Source organism: Pongo pygmaeus, chromosome 14, assembly GCF_028885625.2.
Source record: "Pongo pygmaeus isolate AG05252 chromosome 14, NHGRI_mPonPyg2-v2.0_pri, whole genome shotgun sequence".
NCBI classification, from domain to species: domain Eukaryota; kingdom Metazoa; phylum Chordata; class Mammalia; order Primates; family Hominidae; genus Pongo; species Pongo pygmaeus.
The window spans coordinates 122,816,548-122,838,326 of record NC_072387.2 but is presented as its reverse complement, the minus strand read 5'-3'; the positions used below and the strand labels follow the sequence as shown (position 1 = coordinate 122,838,326).

General features: G+C 50.4%; 1 protein-coding gene across 12 annotated transcripts in view; it reads right to left on the bottom strand.

The window, feature by feature from the left end:
• The window catches only part of ATP11A (ATPase phospholipid transporting 11A), a 199,689-nt gene that overhangs the window by 32,495 nt on the left and 145,415 nt on the right, over window positions 1-21,779 (bottom strand). For all 12 annotated transcript variants that reach the window (XM_063651176.1, XM_054447021.2, XM_054447022.2 and 9 more), the window contains exons 13-18: window positions 19,539-19,712; window positions 18,112-18,275; window positions 16,461-16,532; window positions 14,845-14,918; window positions 9,576-9,679; window positions 496-677 (exon numbers count right to left, since the gene is read on the bottom strand). In XM_063651176.1, the coding sequence (XP_063507246.1) occupies window positions 496-677; window positions 9,576-9,679; window positions 14,845-14,918; window positions 16,461-16,532; window positions 18,112-18,275; window positions 19,539-19,712 (770 nt within the window). The remainder of the gene's footprint in view (window positions 1-495; window positions 678-9,575; window positions 9,680-14,844; window positions 14,919-16,460; window positions 16,533-18,111; window positions 18,276-19,538; window positions 19,713-21,779) is intronic.

Here is a 21,779-nt window from a genome sequence, read left to right as displayed (position 1 = left end):
AGTGAGATCCTATCTCTACAAAAAATATAAAAAATTAGCCAGGCATGGTGGTATGTGCTTGAAGTTCTAGCTACTCAGGAGGCTGAGAAGGGAGGACAGCTTGAGCCTAGGAGTTTGAGACTGCAGTGAGTTGTGATGGTGCCACTGCACTCCAGCCTGGGCAACACAGCAAGATGCCATCCCTTAAAAAAAAAAAAAGAATTTGTAAGAGCCCTTCTATCTTGCCTGTTCATAATATGATATGACAAAGCTATTTTCACTACTTCCTGGGAAAGTGTGCTTTCAGGCATCTTATTCATGGACAACAAAATATCCCCCAGGCATGACCTTCCTGACATGACTCTAGCGTGTAGCAAGACATCTAGCCTCTGAGCAGCAAGCATGCCCGGTCGGCTGTGCGGATGGCCTCCCTCCCATCCACTCGCCCTCACACGCCCTGGGCCGTCGGCCTGCATCCCAGTTTCTCTCAGGATGGGATGCGTGCGTTTACTTTACCGGTCCTCAACAGCCGTAGCACCAAGCAGAGTAAGATCTTTCTCTATTTGCTCATAGGCTTCTGCTAACTTTTTCTCTCGATCTTGAAGGGCCACTTTGGCAGCCTGCAGCAGTTTACAAATGCCTTCATATTCTTCTTGGATCAGCCTTTTATAAGCAACACACAAAGTTCGGAGCCCCTCCTGCAGAACACAATGCAGCGTTTAGCACGAATTCAAGGTTTCACTTGCTGAAATATTACGCTCCACGGCCTTCCCAGTATCCCTTCTCTCATTAGATTAACTAACCCAGGAATTGTAACCCTTTCAAAACTTACAGTACTAAGTAAACAATGAAAGAAAGATTATAACCCAACCAACTCTTGAAAGGAGTAAGTTATCAACAAGTGAATTATTTAAGTCCACATTAAATACCAAGAATCATTATGGATCACAGCATTTTCAGACTAGAAAGCCTGGAAATAAGTAACAGAAATCAGGGTCATCTATCAAAAGATAAACTTTGTTCCTTTATTTTGACAAATGCAGAGTTAAATTTAACCTTTTTTTTTTTTTAAGGATAATCATTTGTAATTTTGTTTTTAAATCTATTTTTATTTTTATTTATTATTATTATTATTATTATTCTTCTTCTTCTTCTTTAGGTTTTATGGTACATGTGTGCAATGTGCAGGTAAGTTACATATGTATACATGTGCCATGCTGGTGCGCTGCACCCACTAACTCATCATCTAGCATTAGGTATATCTCCTAATCATTTGTAATTTTATGGGCAATATCAAGTGATATTTCTAAAGTAAACATGTTTTATGTGGGAAGTTTGTAAGGTAGGTTGTTCTTTCACAATGAAGGAAACCTGCCAGGTTATTTATCAAAATCATTGGTTGCACAGGAACATAAGAAATTAAGAAATCACAAATTCCTTACTGTGATCATCATTCTGGATGTCACCATACAGAGAGAACGCAGCCGCCACCAGCAAGACACAAGGAACGGGGGCAGAGGCTGAAGCAGCCACACAGGGGGCGGTTTACAGATGAACCTCTTCATTCCATCAGTCAAGGCTGCTGAGCGCGACCGTCACAGAGGTTCACCTGATCATCTAGGGTGTTCCCCTTCTGTTTTCCCTGCTCTTTCAGCCCCAGCCCTACTGATAATAGTAAAAGAACCATAATCCTCCCAAATAACCATTTTAAAATCTGGCAGAATGCTGGTTTTTAAGAGTTCAAACAATGTTTTCCATTATATGAGATGAAGCGTCCCCTAACTCTGAGGGAAGGCTCATATTTATCACTAGTTCCAGACCTCTTAACTTGTGTGAAGGACAGAATTGCCACTGGGTCAATGGCTTTCATGGCCCTTGAGCTCTCAAAAGTCAGAAGTTGGGAAACGGGGAGTTGAAGAAGTCAGAACACAAGACAGGGTCTATGTGTGCCTGAGTCCTGTTCTCCAGGAACATTCTGGAACTCCTTCCTTCCCATCCTCCAGATATTGTCTCCTGGTCAAGAATAAGTGAGAAGCCAGTGGACCCGTCTCAGAGGAAAGTAGCACTGAACAGACACTGCTTAGCCACCCCCCAGCCTCACCTCCTGCTGAGCACATGACCTTGCAGCTTTCTGCTCACATGTTTGCCTCTACTGTTAGGCACTGGATTCCCTGGCTGTGGGCACTGTGTCTGACTTCATCACTGAATCCCTGGCAAACAGCCAAAACTCAACAACTTTTGCTGAATAAATAAGTGGTTGAAATTAGATCTTTTGTGCAACTGTTGATCAAGTTACAGATTGGAGACATAAATGCGAATTGCAGAATGAATTCTCTGACTTTTCCTAAGAGGCAATAAAACATACAAGATATATAGCTTCAGTCTGAAACCAGAAAAATTGCATAACAAGAAAATGGTTTTACAGGATAATAACCCAAAATGGTCCCAGAACTCAGGTTGCTGTGAGTGGTAAGCAGAAGCTTTTGGAAATAAATATGTTGCTGCTTTTAAAAGTCAATCAGGGACTTTCTCTTGTGGTAACACAGAATAGAAATACTTTTCTCTATTCCTCCGGCTAAGTACTACAAAAACCCTGGACACAGCACATAAAACAAAGCCAGACAAATACCCTACAAGAAAACTATAGAACAATATCCCTTAGAAATACAGATGCAAATACGCTCAACAAAATACTAGCAAACTGAATCCAGTGGCACATTGAAAGGATCATACACCACGACGAAGTGGGGTTTATTCCAGGAATGCAAAAGTGAGTCAACATATGAAAGTCAATGCAATACATGACATAAATCCCACATGCTCATCTCAACTGATGCAGAAAAGGCATCTGAAAAAAATCCAGCACCTTTTGGTGATAAAACCACTTAATAAACTGGGGAGAGAAGAAATCTCCTCAACGTGGTAAAAACCACTTAAGTGAAAAAACCAGCAGGGCACGATGGCTCACGCCTGTAATCCCAGCACTTTGGGAGGCCGAGGTGGGCGGATCACCTGAGGTCAGGAATTCAAGACCAGACTGGCCAACGTGGTGAAACCCCATCTCTACTAAAAATACAAAAATTAGCCAGGCGTGGTGGTGCATGCCTATAATCTCAGCTACTCGGAAGGCTGAGGCAAGAGAATGGCTTGAACCCAGGAGGCAGAGGTTGCAGTGAGCTGAGATTGTGCCATTGCACTCCAGCCTGGGCAACAAGAGCAAAACTCTGTCTCAAAAAAAAAAAGAAAAGAAAAGAAAAGGAAAACCTATAGCTAACATCACCCTCCACGGTGAAGGACTGAAAGCTTTTCCCTAGGATCAGGAACAAGACAGGGATGCCTGCCTTTGCCACTTCTATTCAACAGAGTATTAGACACTCTAAGTGAGAGGATTAGGCTATAAAGAGAAAAAGAAAGTTTCCACATTAGAAAGGATGCCTTTCTAAGGCCTATTTGCAGATGACAAGACCCTATATCTAGAAGACCATGAAGAATGTGCTCCCTGCTAACTGAATTCAGCAAAGACGCAGGGTACAAAGTCAACACACGAAAACTAGTGGCATTTCTATACACTACCAATGAACAATATGAAAAGGAAATTAAAAAAAAATTCCACTTACAATAGCATCAACAAGAGTAAAATACTTATGAATAAATTTAACCAAGGAGGTGAAAGACTCGAGGCAGAAAAATGCCAAAGCTTGCTGAAAGAAATTATAAAATACCTAAATAAATGGAAAGATATCCCATGTTCATGGATTGTTAAGATGACAATACTACCCAAAGTGATCTACTGATTAAATGAAATCCTATCAACATCCCAATGGCCCTTCCCTCCCGCCCTTCCTCTGTTTCTTTTTTTGAGACAGGGTCTTACTCAGTTGCCCATGGAAACATGCAGTGGTGCCATCACGGCTCACTGCTGCTTTAAACTTCTGTGCTCAAGTGATCCTTCCATCTCATCTTGCCTAGTAGCTAGGACCACAGATGTGTGCCTCCACCCCTGGCTGATTCTCCTTTTGTATGTTTGTAGAGACAGGGTCTTGCTATGTTTCCCAGGCTGGTCTCAAACTTCTGGCCTCAAGTGATCCTTCTGCCTCAGCCTCCCAAAGTGCTGGAATTACAAGTATGAGCCACTGTACCTGGCCCCCAGCGGCATTTTCTGCACAAATGAAAAAGCCCATCCTAAAATTCCTATTAAATCTCAAGAGGCTCAGAATAGTCAAACCATTTTATAACAGAAGAACAAAGTTGAAAGACTCACACATCCTGGTTTCAAAGCCTGCTAGAAACTGACAGTAATCACAACAGTGGGAACTGGGATAAAGACAGACATAGACAAAATGGGATGGAACAGAGAGCCCAGAAATAAACCTCCAGGTAAGTAATCAAATGCTTTTCAGCAAGTGTGTCAGTATCACTCAGTGGGAGAGGAGAGTCTTCACCAAATGGTGCTGGGAAAACTGGATAACTGTACGCAGGGAAATAAAGTAGGACCCTCACTTTACGAAAGACACAAAAATTAGCCAAACATGGATTACATTCCTACATTTAAGAGCTAAAACTAGAAAACTTATAGAAAAAAACACAGTGGTGGCAAATCTTCATCATCTTGGATTTCATAGCAGTTTCTTTGATATGACAGCAAGCACAGCCAGCAAAAGAAGAAATAAACTGCACTCAAAGGACACACAGGCCCCTCTGGACTGTCTTTCTACTTATTTTAACTTCTCCTAAATCTGTAATTATTTCAAAATAAAATGCTGCCAACCGAGGGGGCCCTGAAAGTACCCAGCTCACTACCCGGAGAACTTCCAGGCCGAGGCTCGGGCAGGGGAATGTAGCCAGAGCCGGTGAATTCTCTGAGTTACGGGGCAGACCTGGGTGTCAAGGGAACAAGAACCAGAGTTCCTAAGACGGAGTGGATGCCAGAGGCTGTGGACAGCCCCTCAAGCACCTGCAACTGTGAGGAAGCTCCTGGAGGCCAGGAACAAGCCATTAGGAGGAGGGTGGGACAGCCTGCTGCCAGCAGGCATGGCCACTCACCAGGCACAGCGCTCAGGGCCTGGCAGGCGAGGGAGCACCACCCGGGGCAGGCACTGCTGTGGGTCTGCTGGACATCATGAAGGCATGGCCTGAAAAGAACGGACTGTTCCCAGGAACTCAGCCGCACCCCAGAACAAGATTTAAAATCTCCAGGAGGACCACGATACCCAGCATCCAACAAAGCTCACAGGCAGGCATCTGGCCACAGGCCACCATCACGCAAGGGCACCATCCCTGCCCCAAACAAGGGGACTGTGCAACCACTGTGGCTGGCCCAGAGCTGGCAGCAGGGGTGCAGTTAGCAAGGAGGATTTAAACAGTCACCACAATCGTTATCACACACGCCCGATGTTAAGTAGGGGCACGAGGATACAAAACCATGCTGGCGGAATTCTAGACACGAAACTCCGATGTTTGAGGAGAAGGGTGTCCTGCGTGGGGTGCTGACAGGTTAGACGCTGCACGGGAAAGACTCGTGATATGGCAACAGAAACTGTCTCTAACGAAATGTGGAAAACCTTAAAGGGAAAAGCCTTCGTAAGCGGTGAGACAACAACCGGCAGTCGAGTACATGGGTCCTGGAACTGCTGAAAGGGAGCAGGGAAGAAAAATATCTGTAGAATAATTGCTGAAAAATTTTAAACTTGATGAAACCCCACAGATCCAAGATGCTCAAGACTGCTGAGCAAAAAAACACAGCATCACTCCACCAAGGCATCCCATCATGAAACACCTCAAAAGCAGCCAGAAAAGGGAAGCTGTGGAAAGAGAAATGAAGACGCTGTGACAGGAGGGTCCCCAGGAGAAAAGGACACATCGGCTCAGCCCCAGACATGCACAGCAGGCGGCTCGCAGCAGCTGCTTCCACAACAGCCCCAATTAGAAACAAACCAATGTCTACCAACAGGCGGAAGAATCAAGAAACTGGTCCATCCGTAGAAAGAACTAGCACTGCAAGTGGCCGGCAAATGAACGAGTGCTGCTAGAGCCGGCAACTGGACTGGTTAGTACCACTAGTGCCTGGTAACTGGACTGGTTAGTACCGCTAGTGCCAGCAACTGGACTGGTTAGTACCACTTGTGCCTGGTAACCGGACTGGTTAGTACCGCTAGTGCCAGCAACTGGACTGGTTAGTACTGCTAGTGCCTGGTAACCGGACTGGTTAGTACCGCTAGTGCCAGCAACTGGACTGGTTAGTACCGCTAGTGCCTGGTAACCGGACTGGTTAGTACCGCTAGTGCCAGCAACTGGACTGGTTAGTACCGCTAGTGCCAGCAACCGGACTGGTCAGTACCGCTAGTGCCAGCAACTGGACTGGTTAGTACCGCTAGTGCCTGCTAACTGGACTGGTTAGTACCGCTAGTGCCTGGTAACTGGACTGGTTAGTACCGCTAGTGCCAGCAACTGGACTGGTTAGTACCGCTAGTGCCTGGTAACTGGACTGGTTAGTACTGCTAGTGCTGGCAACTGGAGTGGTTAGTACCGTTAGTGCTGGCAACTGGAGTGGTTAGTACTGCTAGTGCCGGCAACTGGACTGGTTAGTACAGCTAGTGCCCGGCAACTGGACCGGTTAGTACTGCTAGTGCCCGGCAACTGGACTGGTTAGTACTGCTACTGCCCGGCAACTGGACTGGTTAGTATCGCTAGTGCCCAGCAAATGGAATGGTTAGTACCGCTAGTGCCTGGCAACTGGACTGGTTAGTACCACTAGCGCCTGGAAACTGGACTGGTTAGTACTGCTACTGCCCGGCACTTGGACTAGTACTAGTACTGCTAGTGGCCGGCAACTGGACTGGTCTGTACCACCAGTGCCCAGTAACTGGACTGGTTAGTATGGCTAGTGCCCGGTAATTGGACTAGTACTGCTAGCGGCTGGCAACTGGACTGATTAGTACTGCTGGTGCCTAGCACTTGGACTAGTACTGCTAGTGCCCGGCAACTGGACTGGTTAGTATGGCTAGTGCCCGGTAACTGGACTAGTACCGCTAGCAGTCAGCAACTGGACTGATCAATACTGTTAGTGTCCAGCAACTGGACTGGTTAGTACCGCTAGTGCCCGGCAACTGGACTGGTTAGTACTGCTAGCGCCTGGCAACTGGACTGGTTAGTACCGCTAGCACCTGGCAACTGGACTGGTTAGTACTGCTAGTGCCTGGCACTTGGACTAGTACCGCTAGTGCCCGGCACTTGGACTAGTGGCCGCTGAACTAGTACCACTAGTGCTCAGCCACTAAACTAGTACCACTAGTGCTCGGCAACTGAACGAGTGCTGCTGTTTATCACAACAGAAATGAACAGGCCCACACAGCCGAGTCTCAGCAGTTATGGGAGTGAAAGACGCCAGATACAACAGCCGCCTTTTGTGATTCTGCTGATAGGAAGCTCCGGAAGGCGGGCACGAATCTGCAGTGACGGCGAGTGGAGCGGTGGTCTGCAGCAAGTGGGAGTTGGCAGGGATGGGAGTATGAGGGCGCGAGACAGTCTCTAGGGTGAGGGATGCATCCCCTTCCCAACAGGCAAAGCCTCCACGTGTGTGTTCGTGTGTCAACGCCCTTGCTGCTCTCGCATTTTAAATATGTATAGATCAATGTATGGCAATTACATCTCAAGAAGGCTTTTTGAAACAAGCAGCAAATGGACTTTACAATCATCACAATTCACATAATCCATGCGCCTACTCTCCTGGGCAGCAGCAGTGGGGACCCAGCAGGTGGAAGATATTTGGGACTCAGGTCATGAAGACCCTCCAAGGAGGACCAGTCACCTGTGACCTGTAGCCATCGTGTGCTCGGCATGGCACGGCGACCACGTCACAGCAAAGCACAGCCTCGTGCTGTTGGAAAGCGAGCTGCAGATGGAGCTGCCCCCTCAGGAGCCCCCACACGCCCCTGTACTGAGGCTCATTGTGTGTCGATGCGCAGGACGCTTGTGCTGCTCAGAGGAACCTGCTCGGCTTCCACCCTGCAGCTCTGTGGCTGGTGGAAGTCAGTGATATATTTTCCAGATCCCTCACGGAGAAGTTCAACAATCCTAAACCTGCCGCTGATTTATGGATTCCTGTTGGTTCCAAGGCAGCTACTTTGTAGTGCTAGGAGTTGTTTTAATAGCAACGTAAAGATGAATGATCCGCACATTGACAGCATTCCACAAAGTTCAGAGCCACTCTGGCTGCTGCAAGCACGGGCTCGCCAGTGAAAGGGCTCCTGTCCATCAGCAGGAATTCTTAATGTTCTGACATCTACAGTAATCAAGTGTTGCGACTGACAGCGAGGACAAACGTTGCTTTATATTTAAATGGTCAGTGAAGGCAGCGCTGAGTACCATGACCTCTAGTCCAAGGTTCTCTTGGTTCAGCCTTCCTTGGTGCAGAGCCAGCCTTGGAAGTCTTGTTTTCCAGTGCGTAGCCACTCTGGCCAGCATCATTTTGGACCTCTGGGAGGAGAGCCTGTCAGTTACTGTTTCTTTTTCATGAAAAGATGATAAAGACGGTGTGAGAGGAGGGGCTGCCCTGGGCTGGAGTGAGGGAGAAGGCCCCAGGGTGGTGTCGGGAGAAGAGTGCAGACACCGTGGGACAAAACAGCCACACAGGGAGCAAAGGGAGCGCATCCACCCAGCCACGCATCACCCAGCGTTAGGGCATCTGATGGGAGGGAACGCGTCCACCCAGCTACGCATCACCCAGCATTAGGGCATCTGATGGGAGGGAACGCGTACACCCAGCTACGCATCACCCAGCGTTAGGGCATCTGATGGGAGGGAACACGTCCGCCCAGCCACGCGTCGCCCAGCTTTAGGACGTCTGACAGGAGGGAGCGCGTCCACCCAACCATGCGTCGCTCGGCGTTAGGACATCTCACAGGAGGGAGCATGTCCACCCAGCCACGCATCACCCGGAGTTCAGGTATCTGACAGGAGGGAGCGTGTCCACCCCAGCCACGTGTTGCCCGGCTTCAGCGCGTCTGATGGGAAGGGGAGGCCCTGCTGTGAGAAACACTCAGGCTGGCCCCCTACCGCAGCAGCCCCAAAGAGAGAAAGCCGGACCTCCCATGGAGTGGGAGGCTCAGGTGTGCAAGTCGCTGGGCGGTGCCATACAACAAGTGGTGGAAAGAAACCTTATCATACAAGCTTAAGACCCAGATGGGGAAAGAAACCCAAACAGGTGATGTCACAACAGAAAACGAAAGTGCTGATTTGTTTTGAAGCAAATCACTAGAAACGTCAAGACAAAGACTTTTTTGCTCCAATACAATAACCACAAACGTGTTAATTCTGACTCTCCAAAACATCAATCAACCAACCTAGCACCCACCCAAAAATAAAACCCTGTGCAAGGCTGGGGAGGAGACGGCCTGTGCCTGGCTGGGTATCGGAGGCCCCCTGGGGTCGGTGCCGGCTGAGGCTGCCTGTCTGTCTGCCTCTGGCCCAGATGACTTCTAAACATTCCCCAAGGGACACAATATGCCATTCCCAGCCAGGAACTTGTGGAACACGGAATTCCTTCCTGACAGCAGGGGAGCTGACCGCCGCGAGGCCCTCCCCAGCCCGGCTCTCACCACTGCGTTACGCTCCACTCTGGCTCGGATCTGGTCAATTTTGCCTTCTATCACTCGGGGGAATATCGAAGAATCTGCTCCTTTGCAAAACAGATAAATTTCTCCTACAAAATGAGAAAAATGAGGAGTTTAATCACAATATGGGGAAGACTAGATTATCTTTTTAAATTATGCCATTATTAAAAAACAAGAAACAGGGATAGCAGTGTGGAAACCTTTTTAAAGAAGATTTTAATGGACTAGTTAACATGTCACAGTCAGGAAAAAAATAAAACCTACAGATTACCTCCAAAGCCTCGTTTTATTCCTACAACCCTAGAAATCTCACAGGAAAGGCAGGAACGAGGAAAAGAACTTGGCTCCGGGACTGTTTTTTCTCTGGGAAAGACACGAAAGGGGATAAAATGCCCTTGGGACGGGGGTTGGGGTGACCCAAAGCGGGTCCCGGTTTCTGAAATGCTGGAAGGTGAACACAAATCCCCTTCGGAGAGTCATTTGTCCTCACGCAGAGCAAGGCAGCCGGGCCACCTCTGAACTTGGAAGAGTCATGGGAAACGTTTGCGTCATTTTTTCCCACATGTCCAGTAACATTGCGATTGCTGTGGACATACTTGTGCTGTGAACGCAGGCTTCTCGGGCCTCAGATAAAGCGAGTTTCTCTTCCAGGTACTGCAGCACACAGCAAAGGCCACACAGTTCTGCTGTGTGACCTGCTCCCGACACACAGAGCCCCCTTTGCACCTGAAGCATCACCTGGTCTGTGAAGCCACGTGGCACTCTGCCAGGCGGCTGGTTTGTGCCTGGGCGCAGGAAAACGCCACGGTACTCCATCGTGGCGACGGCAGGGTGGGAGAAGCACCACAGCAGCCTGAGCGGCACGCGTAGGAAGCTCCATGCCCAGCTCCTGGCGGGGCAGAGCCCTGAGACCCCCAGACACTGAGGGCCCTCGGGAAGTCTACTGGGGACCAAATCCAGAGGGCCCCAGGGTGGGCAGGCAGTGGTCCCCAGGGGGGTGGTGGGAGGGACATGGGGAGGGGACGCTCCTGGGCTGACGACCCGGATCCAAGGCCTGGAGCTTGGACGAGGACTCAGGAGTAGGAACAGGGGTCTGCCTTGCCTTCCTTCCTGGATCTCAGGAAGCGCTAACTCCTAAGACACCAACAGGGAAGCTGTGGGAACACGGCTACACTTGACGCTCACATGGCCGAGGTGACTGCCAACCTGCAGCCAGAGAGGATGGCACCTGGTGACACAGGTGTTGCCAATACATAGAGCAAAACAGTGCCGAGCTAAGGCTGGAGGGCATGGGAGAGGACGGAGGCTGAGGCTGGAGCGCACGGGAGAGTAGGGAGGCGGAGGCTGAGGCTGGAGGGGACGGGAGAGTGGGGAGGTTGAGGCTGGAGGGCACGAGACAGTGAGTAGGAAGGGGATGGTGGGGACAGGGGAGTGAGCAGGCTGAGGCTGGGAGTTGGACCCCGGAGGGCCTCTGCAGAACCGCAGAGGTGTGACCACAGAGTCTCAGTTGCTTAGCATAGAAAAGCAGGGCCCGGGGGTTAAACCACCCAACCGATGTCAGAGCCATTTCCCGACTCCCACGGTTTCCAGCCAATGCTGTTGTTTCATCAGATACAGTTTAGAAGGAGAACTGTGGTCCAGATGACATAATGATGCATTCTTGAACAACAGCACATTTTTTACTAGAAAATTCACGTCTCATGGCTCACAACTCATGCCAAGAGCATGTGAATGGCTTAACCTTCCCACTGTCTCAGCTTGTGAATTCCACTGCAAGACACAGAACACCTTCAGCCTGAAGACTTGGTGAGGAACAGCCTTGGAATAAAAAAACCCAGAGGACAGAGCAAAAGTTAATCTACAATGAGCAACTGAAGACCGTGCACACGCAGGTGACATGACCGAACACACAGGATCCCGTCCCCAAGACAGCTGGGTTGTGTCGCAGGTGCAGCCATGGTTGGTGGCTGTCCGCTCGGGGACCAAGAAGGGCTTACTGCCATTTGGAGAAGAGAAAGGGTTACAGAACCACAGTTTGAGCCCATGGTTGTGGGGGGGGAGTCTCTCATTGTGTCTCACAGACGAGCTCAAGGACATGGAAAGCCAGGCATGACAGCAAATGTCCCCGAAATGGCTGGAAAACAGGACATCAAGGAAGCAGCTCCTGGAGGAGCTCCAGGAGGGTGCACTGTTAGGACTTTCCTTCTTCTCTTTCGTCTTTTCTGCTTGCTTTTCCTTTTCATAGATGAATATGCTTACGTACTCTCCTTTTCTTCTTTCGAGTCGGTGTTCTGTGTACTGCGTACATAATACCTTGGGTGCAGTAAGCATCCCCAGGATCCCCCGAAAGAGAAAGACTTCACATCTGCCTTTGAAAGGGAAGGCCTGATACAGCCGAGTGGCCTGTGACTTCCGAAGTCCTTCCTCAGAATTCCACTGTGGAGAATCCCAGGAAAGCACACGACTGAGGTACAGACATATAAAAAAGGGTCCTGCGGACATGATGGGAGGCCCCTGTTGGGGCTGCTCAGCCCCACAACAGTGAGATCCGCCTCTGACAGCCACACCCCCCCAACAGGGCTGAGCCCAGGAGGAAACACGAGCTGTGAGCTGGCTGCAGGGTCTCCCTGCCCAGCAGGCAGAACTCCAGTGCAATTAGTGTGCCTCTCCGGGGATGACTACTACTTACAGAACACCTCGCTTAATTACATATTGAAACTTCTTTTAAAAGTAACTGATGAGTGGCTGGCTTCAGACAGCAGGGCAGTCTCTCCTGCAAGCTCTCAGTTCCTTGGAGAGGCCCTAGGAGGTCCACAGGCGTCCCGGTGCGGATGGGGATATTCTCATGGCACAAATGCCTCCAACCTGGAGTGATCCAGCGGCTCTTCAGCCTTTTGATAGTAACAGAAGTTATTTACAAAGATTCCATGGCATAGCCCACAATATGAGCCCTGAGGTCCTGGGCATTCAGGATGCAGCAAAGACCCTCTGTGAGCGTGTGGCAGGGCCAGCTCCGGGGTGAATGTGCGGCAGGGGCGGCTCCAGGGTGAGTGCGCGGCAGGGGCGGCTCCGGGGTGGCTGATGCTTGCCTTCTTGGGCACCGTGATCAGCCCCGCAGGTCACGGGCAGCATGTTCCAGCCACGGCTCAACAGCTAGATTCAACTTCTATGGGGAAAACCACATGACGGGATGGACCAGGAACTTCCTACCCAGGATGCGTTTATCCCAGATAACTTCGAGTGGCTGAGACTCTCAGGACTGCGCCTCATCCAAGCCGGGGGGAGGGTTCTGACACACAGAGGTCTCATGCATCTGAACCTGTTCTCAGACCCTGTCTGGCTGATCCCATGGTCCGGCTGGCAGAAGCTCTTCGTGGGAGTCCTGGCAACATTTACACACAGATTGTTCCTCATCCTATGACCATCAGTGAACGTCTCACTGTGGAGCCTGGATTCATCTCACATTTGATGGCATGTCTCAGAGGTGATGCTGTGTGACGCAGCAGAACTGTGTCTAAGGAACCAGCGGAGGCAGGCGGCAGCCCCCCAGAGCAGCCATGACACCCTCCTCCCTCCTGAGGCTGTTGCCCACCCCAGAGCCGCTATGACTCAACAGGGCGTCACCAAGAGTCACACCGCCTCCCACTACAGCTCCTTCCAGGTCTTAGAAAGTGAGGCACCATGGTCCTGATCCGAAGGGTGCCCAACGGCACTGATGATGGCCCTGCTCTGTCTACTCTGGGTTAAAATGAAACTCAGCACATCTTAGGAAAATGCTGGCATGAAGCTCTCCAGCCTGGAGTCTGTCTGGTTCCGGGGAGTGGCTGTTTGGTTGTTTGCCAGGCATCTTTCCAAAGAGCTAAATGCAGCCTGGGATTGTCTGGTTTTAGGAAACAATGAAGAGTGAGATCCCACAGCTCTTGATGAAGCCCCGCTCCGACACTGCATGGAGTGCTCTGAACGGCACAGGATTTGGGAGCACTCGGCGGAGGGTGGCATGACGTGAGCGTGTCGCTGAGAAGCGCGTCGGTTCTGCGTTCGGGATGTGTGCAGGCTGCCAGCGGCCGCAAACGGACAGACAGCCCCACCACAGGGCAACGTCCCGCACGCTGCTGTGGGGCTGAGGGCCGGGAGAGGCTTCCTGAGCCATCCGTGGAAAGGATGGATGGGTGAAAGGCCCTTCTTATGGGAAAGCCCACGGCAGGCAGCAGGGAACGAGGACACTGTGGGGGCTCTGGGGACACTTGGGGACAGCCTGGTGATGAAGGTGATGAAGCTAGGTGAGAGCCTCAGAGGGGGTGCTGGGAGAAGCTCGGCGCAGGCGCGTGGGAGCTCTTAGGAAGCGATGGCCATGCAAAGGGGTGGCCCCTGCAGACGGAGCCCATGGGCCCTGCCTGTCCAGGGCAAACAGCCAGGGGTGCCTGCACCTTCAAGCCTCAGCACCGTGGGCGGAGCCTGAGGGGCTGCGGTGTTGAGTGACCTGTGGCATGTGTCGTGACCTGCTGAGGGTGGGGGGGAGACGAGGTCATCCACCTGTGCGCGGGGGATGCAAAGTGCCTGGGAGAGCTCCTCACAGGGAGGTCAGGGGACCACAGATGCATCCACCTGGCCTGCAGAGGGAATCGTCCGGGACAGGGGCAGCCACAGGTCAGAGTGGGAGGATCAGGAGCGGGCCCACCCGTGCGGGTCACCAAAACATCACGGCGGCCACAGGGCTCTGACTGCGCCCCACCACTGGTCATTCCAGAGCACAAACCGAGTGTGCTGTTCTCACAGACACACTGTTATGGCAACTGCCAATCAACAAAGCTTACTTTGCAACTTTGAACATTATTATAGATACATTTGCAAACCCACATTACCTTTTCCTTGAAAATGGTTATTTAAAAACATTTTACGTCATTTAGCTCTGCATGGAGAAAAGCAGGTGGGGGATAGGGATGGGTAGGGAACTTTCACAAATGGAATTAAGCAATTTTCAACAACTCGACAAGTGGCCCCAACTCGACACTAAAAGATGGACAGAGCAAGGGTGCCGGACGTTTAGCTCAGGAATCCTTCCTCAGCATTCCAGAAATGTTTCACTTTTTAAAAATAAAAATTTAGTATTTTGAGAGGATTTGTCTATAGTTTTCTAAAAAAGAATAAATCATTCTTAAACCCCAAATCCTTAAAGCTCCGTAGAATTTAGTCATCAGAATAAAACACAACCATCATTTATAACTTAATAAATCAAAAGAAAAAGAAATTTTACCTGTAGCAGATTTTACAATTACACTCATTCTCCTTCTAACTGAGTCAAAACTCAAAATTTCCAGCAATTCGAACCTGAAAGAGAAATGCAGACGGTCACACCATCCATGCGGGTCCTCACGTGATTCCATCTGGTAACTGTGGAGCTCTCCACAGCAGAATGGCTGGGGCAGCCCTGGCCCTTCCTCAGGGGACACACCGAGGGCTGCTGGGCGAGGGGTGTCCTCCCTCGGACGCCCTGAGAGGCCTGGATTTGAAGGACGCAGCAGGTGTACCCAGTGGGGCAGAGTCTGGGCCCCATGGCACCTGCAGCACTGGCTCCTCACTACGTCCCCATCCTATCCAGGGCATGGGCTCAGATTCTGCCAAGCAGGCTACGTTCCCTACGCACCGACTCCCTCCCTAAACACTGCTGAACAGAGACTCAAAGTTGTGTCAGAGATTGGATCCTTGTCAATGAACTGGCATTGCCCTAAGAGATCAAAACCATGGAAAAAGCAAAGGACACTGGCGTTTTGGCTGGTGCTGTCCTGTTACCGGAAGACTCAGAAAACCTGTGTGGCGTCTGGAGCATCGGAAGTGTTTGGCAGCCCCCGCTGCTGCCCCTCAGCCTCCTCAGGGCCTTGGACTCAGTGGGAAGCTGCGGAGGGGCTGTGGCCGCAGTGCCAGCCCAGCTCAGAGCCAGGGGTCCCTTGGCAGAGCCTCGATGGGGGCTCTCATCTAGGCCACGACCTCACTGCCTCCACGGCTGCAAACCCGGAGCCTCAACAGCAGTGAGTTGCAGCCCCTGGGGAGCCTAGGATGCTGTGGAGAGGGTGCAGCCGGTGCCAGCGGAGGGCCCAGGAGCCCCGCCGAATCAAGGGGTTTGTCCTTTCTCTTCCACTGGGGAGTTTATTTCCCTAAGAATGAAATTTTAAAATCCAGGTGTTTTGAGGCCATCACCACCGGATCTTGTGTCTTTGCCGGAACCGTGACCACACATTCGTGCTTGTTGATAAAGGGGACGCCACCAACCCCTCTCCTGAGTCAGATCTCAAGACGGGTCACTTGTCTCAGGGACAAGCAATTTAGGACAGAGACAGTCCCTAAAAAATGGGAAGAGTTTTAAAGATACGAAAAGTAAAACAATCCAACATCAAACTGGTGACTGAAAAGCGTAACTGTGCAAACTGTTTTCGACAGGACGCTGTGCTCCCAGCACATGAGCCAGGGTTCCTCCCTGCGGGACTCATGGCCACACCGGGGGTGGCTGCTCACTCCCCTGGTGGAGGCAAAGGGGTCTGGAGAGATCAGAACACGGCCTGCAGTAAAACCTGACTTTAGGTGGCTTAACCCAAAACATATTTGACAGTGAACTTTTCTTCACTGAACTCCAATTTACATCTCCAAGAAAAACCATCCAGGGGAAGCAGCCCTGTGGCTGCACCCAAGCCCTTCTCTAGGTGTCCAGCACTTCTCCAGAACATTCTGGTGACATTCCTGGGATGTCACTGGGAAGGAGAGGAAGCGAATTGTGGGAGAACATAGAGTACTTGTCTTTTCCCTCAAACGCAGAACCTTATAAAGAACACTCTTTATTCTTTAGTCCTTTCACATCTGAGGGTGAGGTGCACATACCTTTCGATGTGGTTCTCCCTGTTTAATATCTCCATGTAATTGTCCTTCAGCCTCAGGTAGGTAAAGCCAAGTCTGCAATGAGAAGGGAAACCTCGGGGTGAATCTGAGATTCTGATGTTCCTCTTTCACAGAGTATTTGCTTTATATTTTGGTAAAGCGTTCTTTTCAAAAAAGAAATACTATCAGTTAAACAGAGATTACAAACTGCATTATGAAGTTAGGAAATTATCATAATGAACTTATTCACCATCTCAAAAAATCTTCCAAGAGCAACAGAATTTCTACCCAACCCAACCCTCCCTGGCACACAGCAGTGAGGCACATTCTTGTCAGTATTGTTCTCCAAAAGAGCGTGGCAGGCATATGGCCTGCAATCCTTGCTTCGATGATACTTTTGCTCATTGATTCGTGGACTTTGTTGTTGTTGAGCGGAGAACACGATGCCAGAGGGAGAGGGACCCTGAGAGGCTGTTACCCCCAGACCAAGCCCCTTGAGTCACTGATGGGGAACCAAGGTCCAGTGCAGGCCTTCAGCCAGCACGTGGGTGCACCCATCTGTACGATGCCTCCTCCTGCACGCCTGGGGGTCAGCAACCTTCAGGGCCTTGTGGGACCCACTGGGACGGCAGAGACAGAGCATGGCTTCGGGATGCAAGAGGCCAGCAGAGGACCCGGGAGACAGACGTGCTTCACGGCACCAGGGGGATGGGAGTGGAGGCCTCTGGCCAGCCCAGGTGGGAGCAGCGGCTGGAGGAAAAGCTTCAGCGCAGGGAGGATTCTCAAAGGTGGGCGGGGCAGCCTGCCCTGACTTCCAACACCTGTGATGAAGGCAGTGGCATTCCTGGGCACTTGTGTTCCAAGAAGAGAGAAACCCAGCTCCAAGAAGCCTCACCTATGCACGTGTGGGTTTATGCACGGAACCAAGGGCCCCAGTGATACTGTTGACGTATCTGTGCTGCTACTCAAATTGCATGGAGAAAACACATTAGTTTAGCAGCGACAAAAACATGGCTGTAATTAGGTGAGAAGCGCGAACATGATTCTCACCATACTCAGTCCCTGAAGGCAGTGTTCCTTTATCACTTTTGGGGAGGAGAGATTCAGTATTACAGAAGTCATGAGCTAGGTGGATTTGAAAATGGCTTCCCTGAGTTGAAATTATGCCATGTATCTGGAATGTTCAAAGTATTTTTCCAAGCGTTTGCTTAAAGGGTGGGCGGTGAGAGGTCCCACACCAGCTCTGCTCTGCCCAGCTCAGGCTGCAGCTCTGGGAAGGCCGCTGGGCCTCTGGGCTTCAGTTTTCTGAGATGCAGGAGGGAGATTTGTGTTAAAGGAAGGATTGTTTCCATATTTTGAAGCCTGTGGTTATTTGGAATGACCTCTAACTTACTGCAGACCTCAGGAGGAAAAGCCACCCACGCAAAGTCAGAGATGAAGACTCACACGCTGGGGACCAGATGCTGCTTATCACGGTGGGAGGGGCTCATACAGGGACGGGGGTCCAGAGAACCTGGGTGCAAAGGCAGCAGAGCTCAGTGTGGAGGGCACAGGGTGGGGCTGAGGACGCCTCTAGATGCAAGTCCCTGACTGGGGCTGCGGTGGGGCTGAGTCACATCAGGAAACCCAGGCAGACCCTCGGCCCGCGACGTACCTCTGGACACCTTCGACCAGCGCCACCTCGTCGGGCGAGGATGAGATGTACACACAGGATTTCCCCCCGTCCGGCGATTTCCTGGGGCCATCTACGTTGTCATCGTCTTTCACCTGGACGGTGTGGCAGAGACAGAGGGCCCGGAAAAACAGCTCCTCGCGCTCCTATAAAAAAGCAGTTCCCAGAACCCCCAAATCACGGTGCGTCCACTGAAGATAGAGGGAAACAGGCGCAGAGAGGAAACAAGAAGTGGGGGGGGGGGGGGGTGGTCCCTGCAGCCACAAAAGCAGCTTGTGGGCGGTGAGGGGTTATACAGTAGGATGGAATTACAGCTTTCCATCATTCTCAAGCACTCTGTTTCGTAATTGAGATTGACGGGTGATGAAGACTGAAACGGGCATGTGTTCTTCAGCACCGACACTTTTAGAAACCACAGAGGCTTCACGTGCACTCACAAATGGCAAATGACCGCTAGCGTCCAGGAAGGGAGACTGAGTCACACGGTGCCGTGAACACAGATATTCACAAACACCCTGGACCCTGGCTGTGCCTCTGCCCTGGTGCCTGCGCGATGGGGACGTTCTCCTAACCGAAGCGTGTGTTAGACTAGACGTGACCTGTGGCACTCCTGCTGTTGACTCACATTGTAACATTCACCCTAAAACCCCCTAAGAAGTTGGAGCTATTATCCTGCACCTGCAGCTGCAGAATCAGCGTTTAGGAAGGTAAAGTGATGTGCTCAGGGCCACAGCCGGCTGGGACCTGATCCCCGAGGCTGCCCTGTGTGCAGCTTTCACAGCTAGCTGGGACCTGATCCCTGAGGCTGCCCTGCGTGCGGGGAAATTCAGGAACGGCGTCGGCCGGGGACTCCAGCCCCGCCCAGAGATGCTGAGGTCTGGAGCCACAGCACTCGGGGCGTGTGTGAGAGTCCATGCGTGTGTCTGTGTGTGAGCATGTGTCTGTGTGTGCACACGGTATCTGGGCATGTGTGAGAGTACGTGTGTGTCTGCGTGTGAGCGTGTGTGCACACGGTGTCAGGAAGTGTGTGAGTGTCTGTGAGTGTGTGTGAGTACGTGTGTCTGCGTGTGTGCATGTGTCTGTGTGTACACACGGTATCTGGGTGTGTGTGAGTGCATGTGTTTGCATGTGAGCGTGTGTGCATGTGTGTCCGTGTGTGCACATGGTGTCTGGATGCATGCATGTGTTTGCCCTGCTTCTATGGTTTTCATAACCAATTCTAACACGGGTATCACCGAGCAGATGTGTCCTAACAGGACACCACACACATCGCACTTTCTAACCATCCCTCCCACTGAAGTCCGTAGAGACCGCCTGATTTTCCTGGACCCTCGAGTGAAAAGGGGTGGACTCAGCATGCACAGCCGCCCACTCACTCACACTTGGACGGCGTGGGGGCTGCCACCTACCCTCCCGTTGACGCTGGGGGACGAGTCAATCATGTCGATTCCTGAGGACTCTGGGAGGACCTGCCCGTTGCAGATGACGTGGGGCACGTAGACGTGGCCTTCGATGCAGCACTCCTTGAACTCCATGTTGTTTTCCGTGAGGGTGCCGGTCTTGTCTGTGAAGATGTACTCCACCTGCAGGCACCGCACAGCAAGTCAGGATGCTCTGAGGGAGGCCCACATGTCTCCAACTCAGACACACAGCTGCCGTGTTTCCCCCCCAGCTCCCACTGTGACTTGAATAGGCGGTGGATTTCTAAAGGTTTTCCCCCAGACAGACCACCTCACCGGGCTAAGCCACGCTTCCGCCTCATCCTCCTTCCCAGTGTCCAACAGGACCCTGCAGTCCTGGCAGGTGCGATTCACGAGGATGGGTGGGGAGGCCTCGGGACACCTTCTCTGGGTTGGGAGCAAAACAGAGTATGGTCTCGCAGTCCCATTCCCTGGGACAGAGACATGGGTGGGGCCAGGGCTCCATTTGTTTGGGAAGACAGAGTGTGAGTGGGTCGTCCCGAATCTTAACAACAACAATAAAAAACCAAGGCTACAGAGAGGACGAACTTACTCTATACAGTCTCAGAGATCAAAACCCACAATACCATGTAAGGTTGAGAAGGTAAAATTGAAGCAAATAAGGACAAAACAAATCTCGGAGAAAACTGTGATACGTGTTAAAGATACAACCCGTCTTAAACTCTGATTTTAGATAAGCTCACGGGTCACAGGTTTATCGTGAATAACTGAAGGTGGGAGCTCTGGAACGCGTGGCAGCAACTTGAGACTGAGCTCGGGCGCGTCTACGGGGACACTTCTTCCCAAGCATTTTGGATAAGGGATATTCAACCTGTGTACCCTTCTTACACAGGACTTTGAAGTAACTTAGAATAAACGCTTATTCAATCCCAAAAGCATTTTTATTTTTATTTGTTTTTTTGAGATGGAGTCTCACCCTGTCGCCCAGACTGGAGTGCAGTGGTGTGATCTCGGCTCACTGCAACCTCCGTCTCCCAGGTTCAAGCAATTCTCATGCCTCAGCCACTTGAGTAGCTGGGATTACAGGCACCTGCCACCACGTCTGGCTAATTTTTGTATTTTTAGTAGAGATGGGGTTTCGCCATGTTGGCCAGGCTGGTCTTGAACTCCTGACCTGAGGTGATCCACCCACCTCGGCCTCCCAAAGTGTTGGGATTACAGGCATGAGCCACTGTGCCTGGCCCTAAAAACATTTTTAAAAGGGTAAAATGGATAAGAATGAAATAACAAATGTTAAGAGGTTTGGTTTATCATCCTGTTTAGCTATAACTAAATAGGTGGCATATTTCTAGGAAACATGACCATGAAAATGAACAATAAAAAAAATTAATTATAAAAGACCTTTACTGAGCACTCAGGGTGTGCCAGCCACTGGGCAGCACCTCATTTAATCTTCAACTGTGATTAACACATCAACTGTCTTATTATCCCAGTTTTAAGAACGTGGAAACAAAAGCTTAAAACCTCTGGACACAAATCCAGTCAGTTCTGTTAGCTCGGGACGCAGAGATAAGATTGTTTGCTTTGTTACTGTTAAACAAGTTTGTTAAAGTCTTTGATTTCTTTTTCAAATAGTTTCATGTCTGGTATATAGAATCACTACTGATTTTGGGTGTTGATTTTGATCCTGAAAATTTAGTGAATTTGTTGATTAGTTCTAAAAGCTTTTTGGTGGAGTCTTTAGGCTTTTCTATATATAAGATTGTGTCATCAGCAACAATTTCACTTCTTCCTTTCCTAAACGAATGCCTTTTCTTTCTTTCTCTTGCCTCACTGCTCTGGCTACAGCTTCCAGTGCTATGCTAAATAGAAGGGGTGAATGTGTGCAGCCTTGTCTTCTTTCTGATCTCAGAGGAAAAGCTTTCACCTTTTCTCCATTGTGTGTGAAGAAAAACTTGCAGCTTTTCTCCATTGCCAGCTGTGGGTTTCTCATTTATGTCTTTTATTGTGTTGAGGTACATTCCTCGATACCTAATTTGTTGAGATGTTATGAAAGGATGCTGAATTTTGTCGAATGCCTTTTCTGCATCACAGATAATCATATGGTTTTGTTCTTCATTTTGCTGATGTAATGCACTACACTTACTGATTTGCACAAGTCAAGCCACCCTGGCATCCCACAGATGGGGTATGATCCTTTTGTATGCTACTGAATTGGTTTGCTAGTGT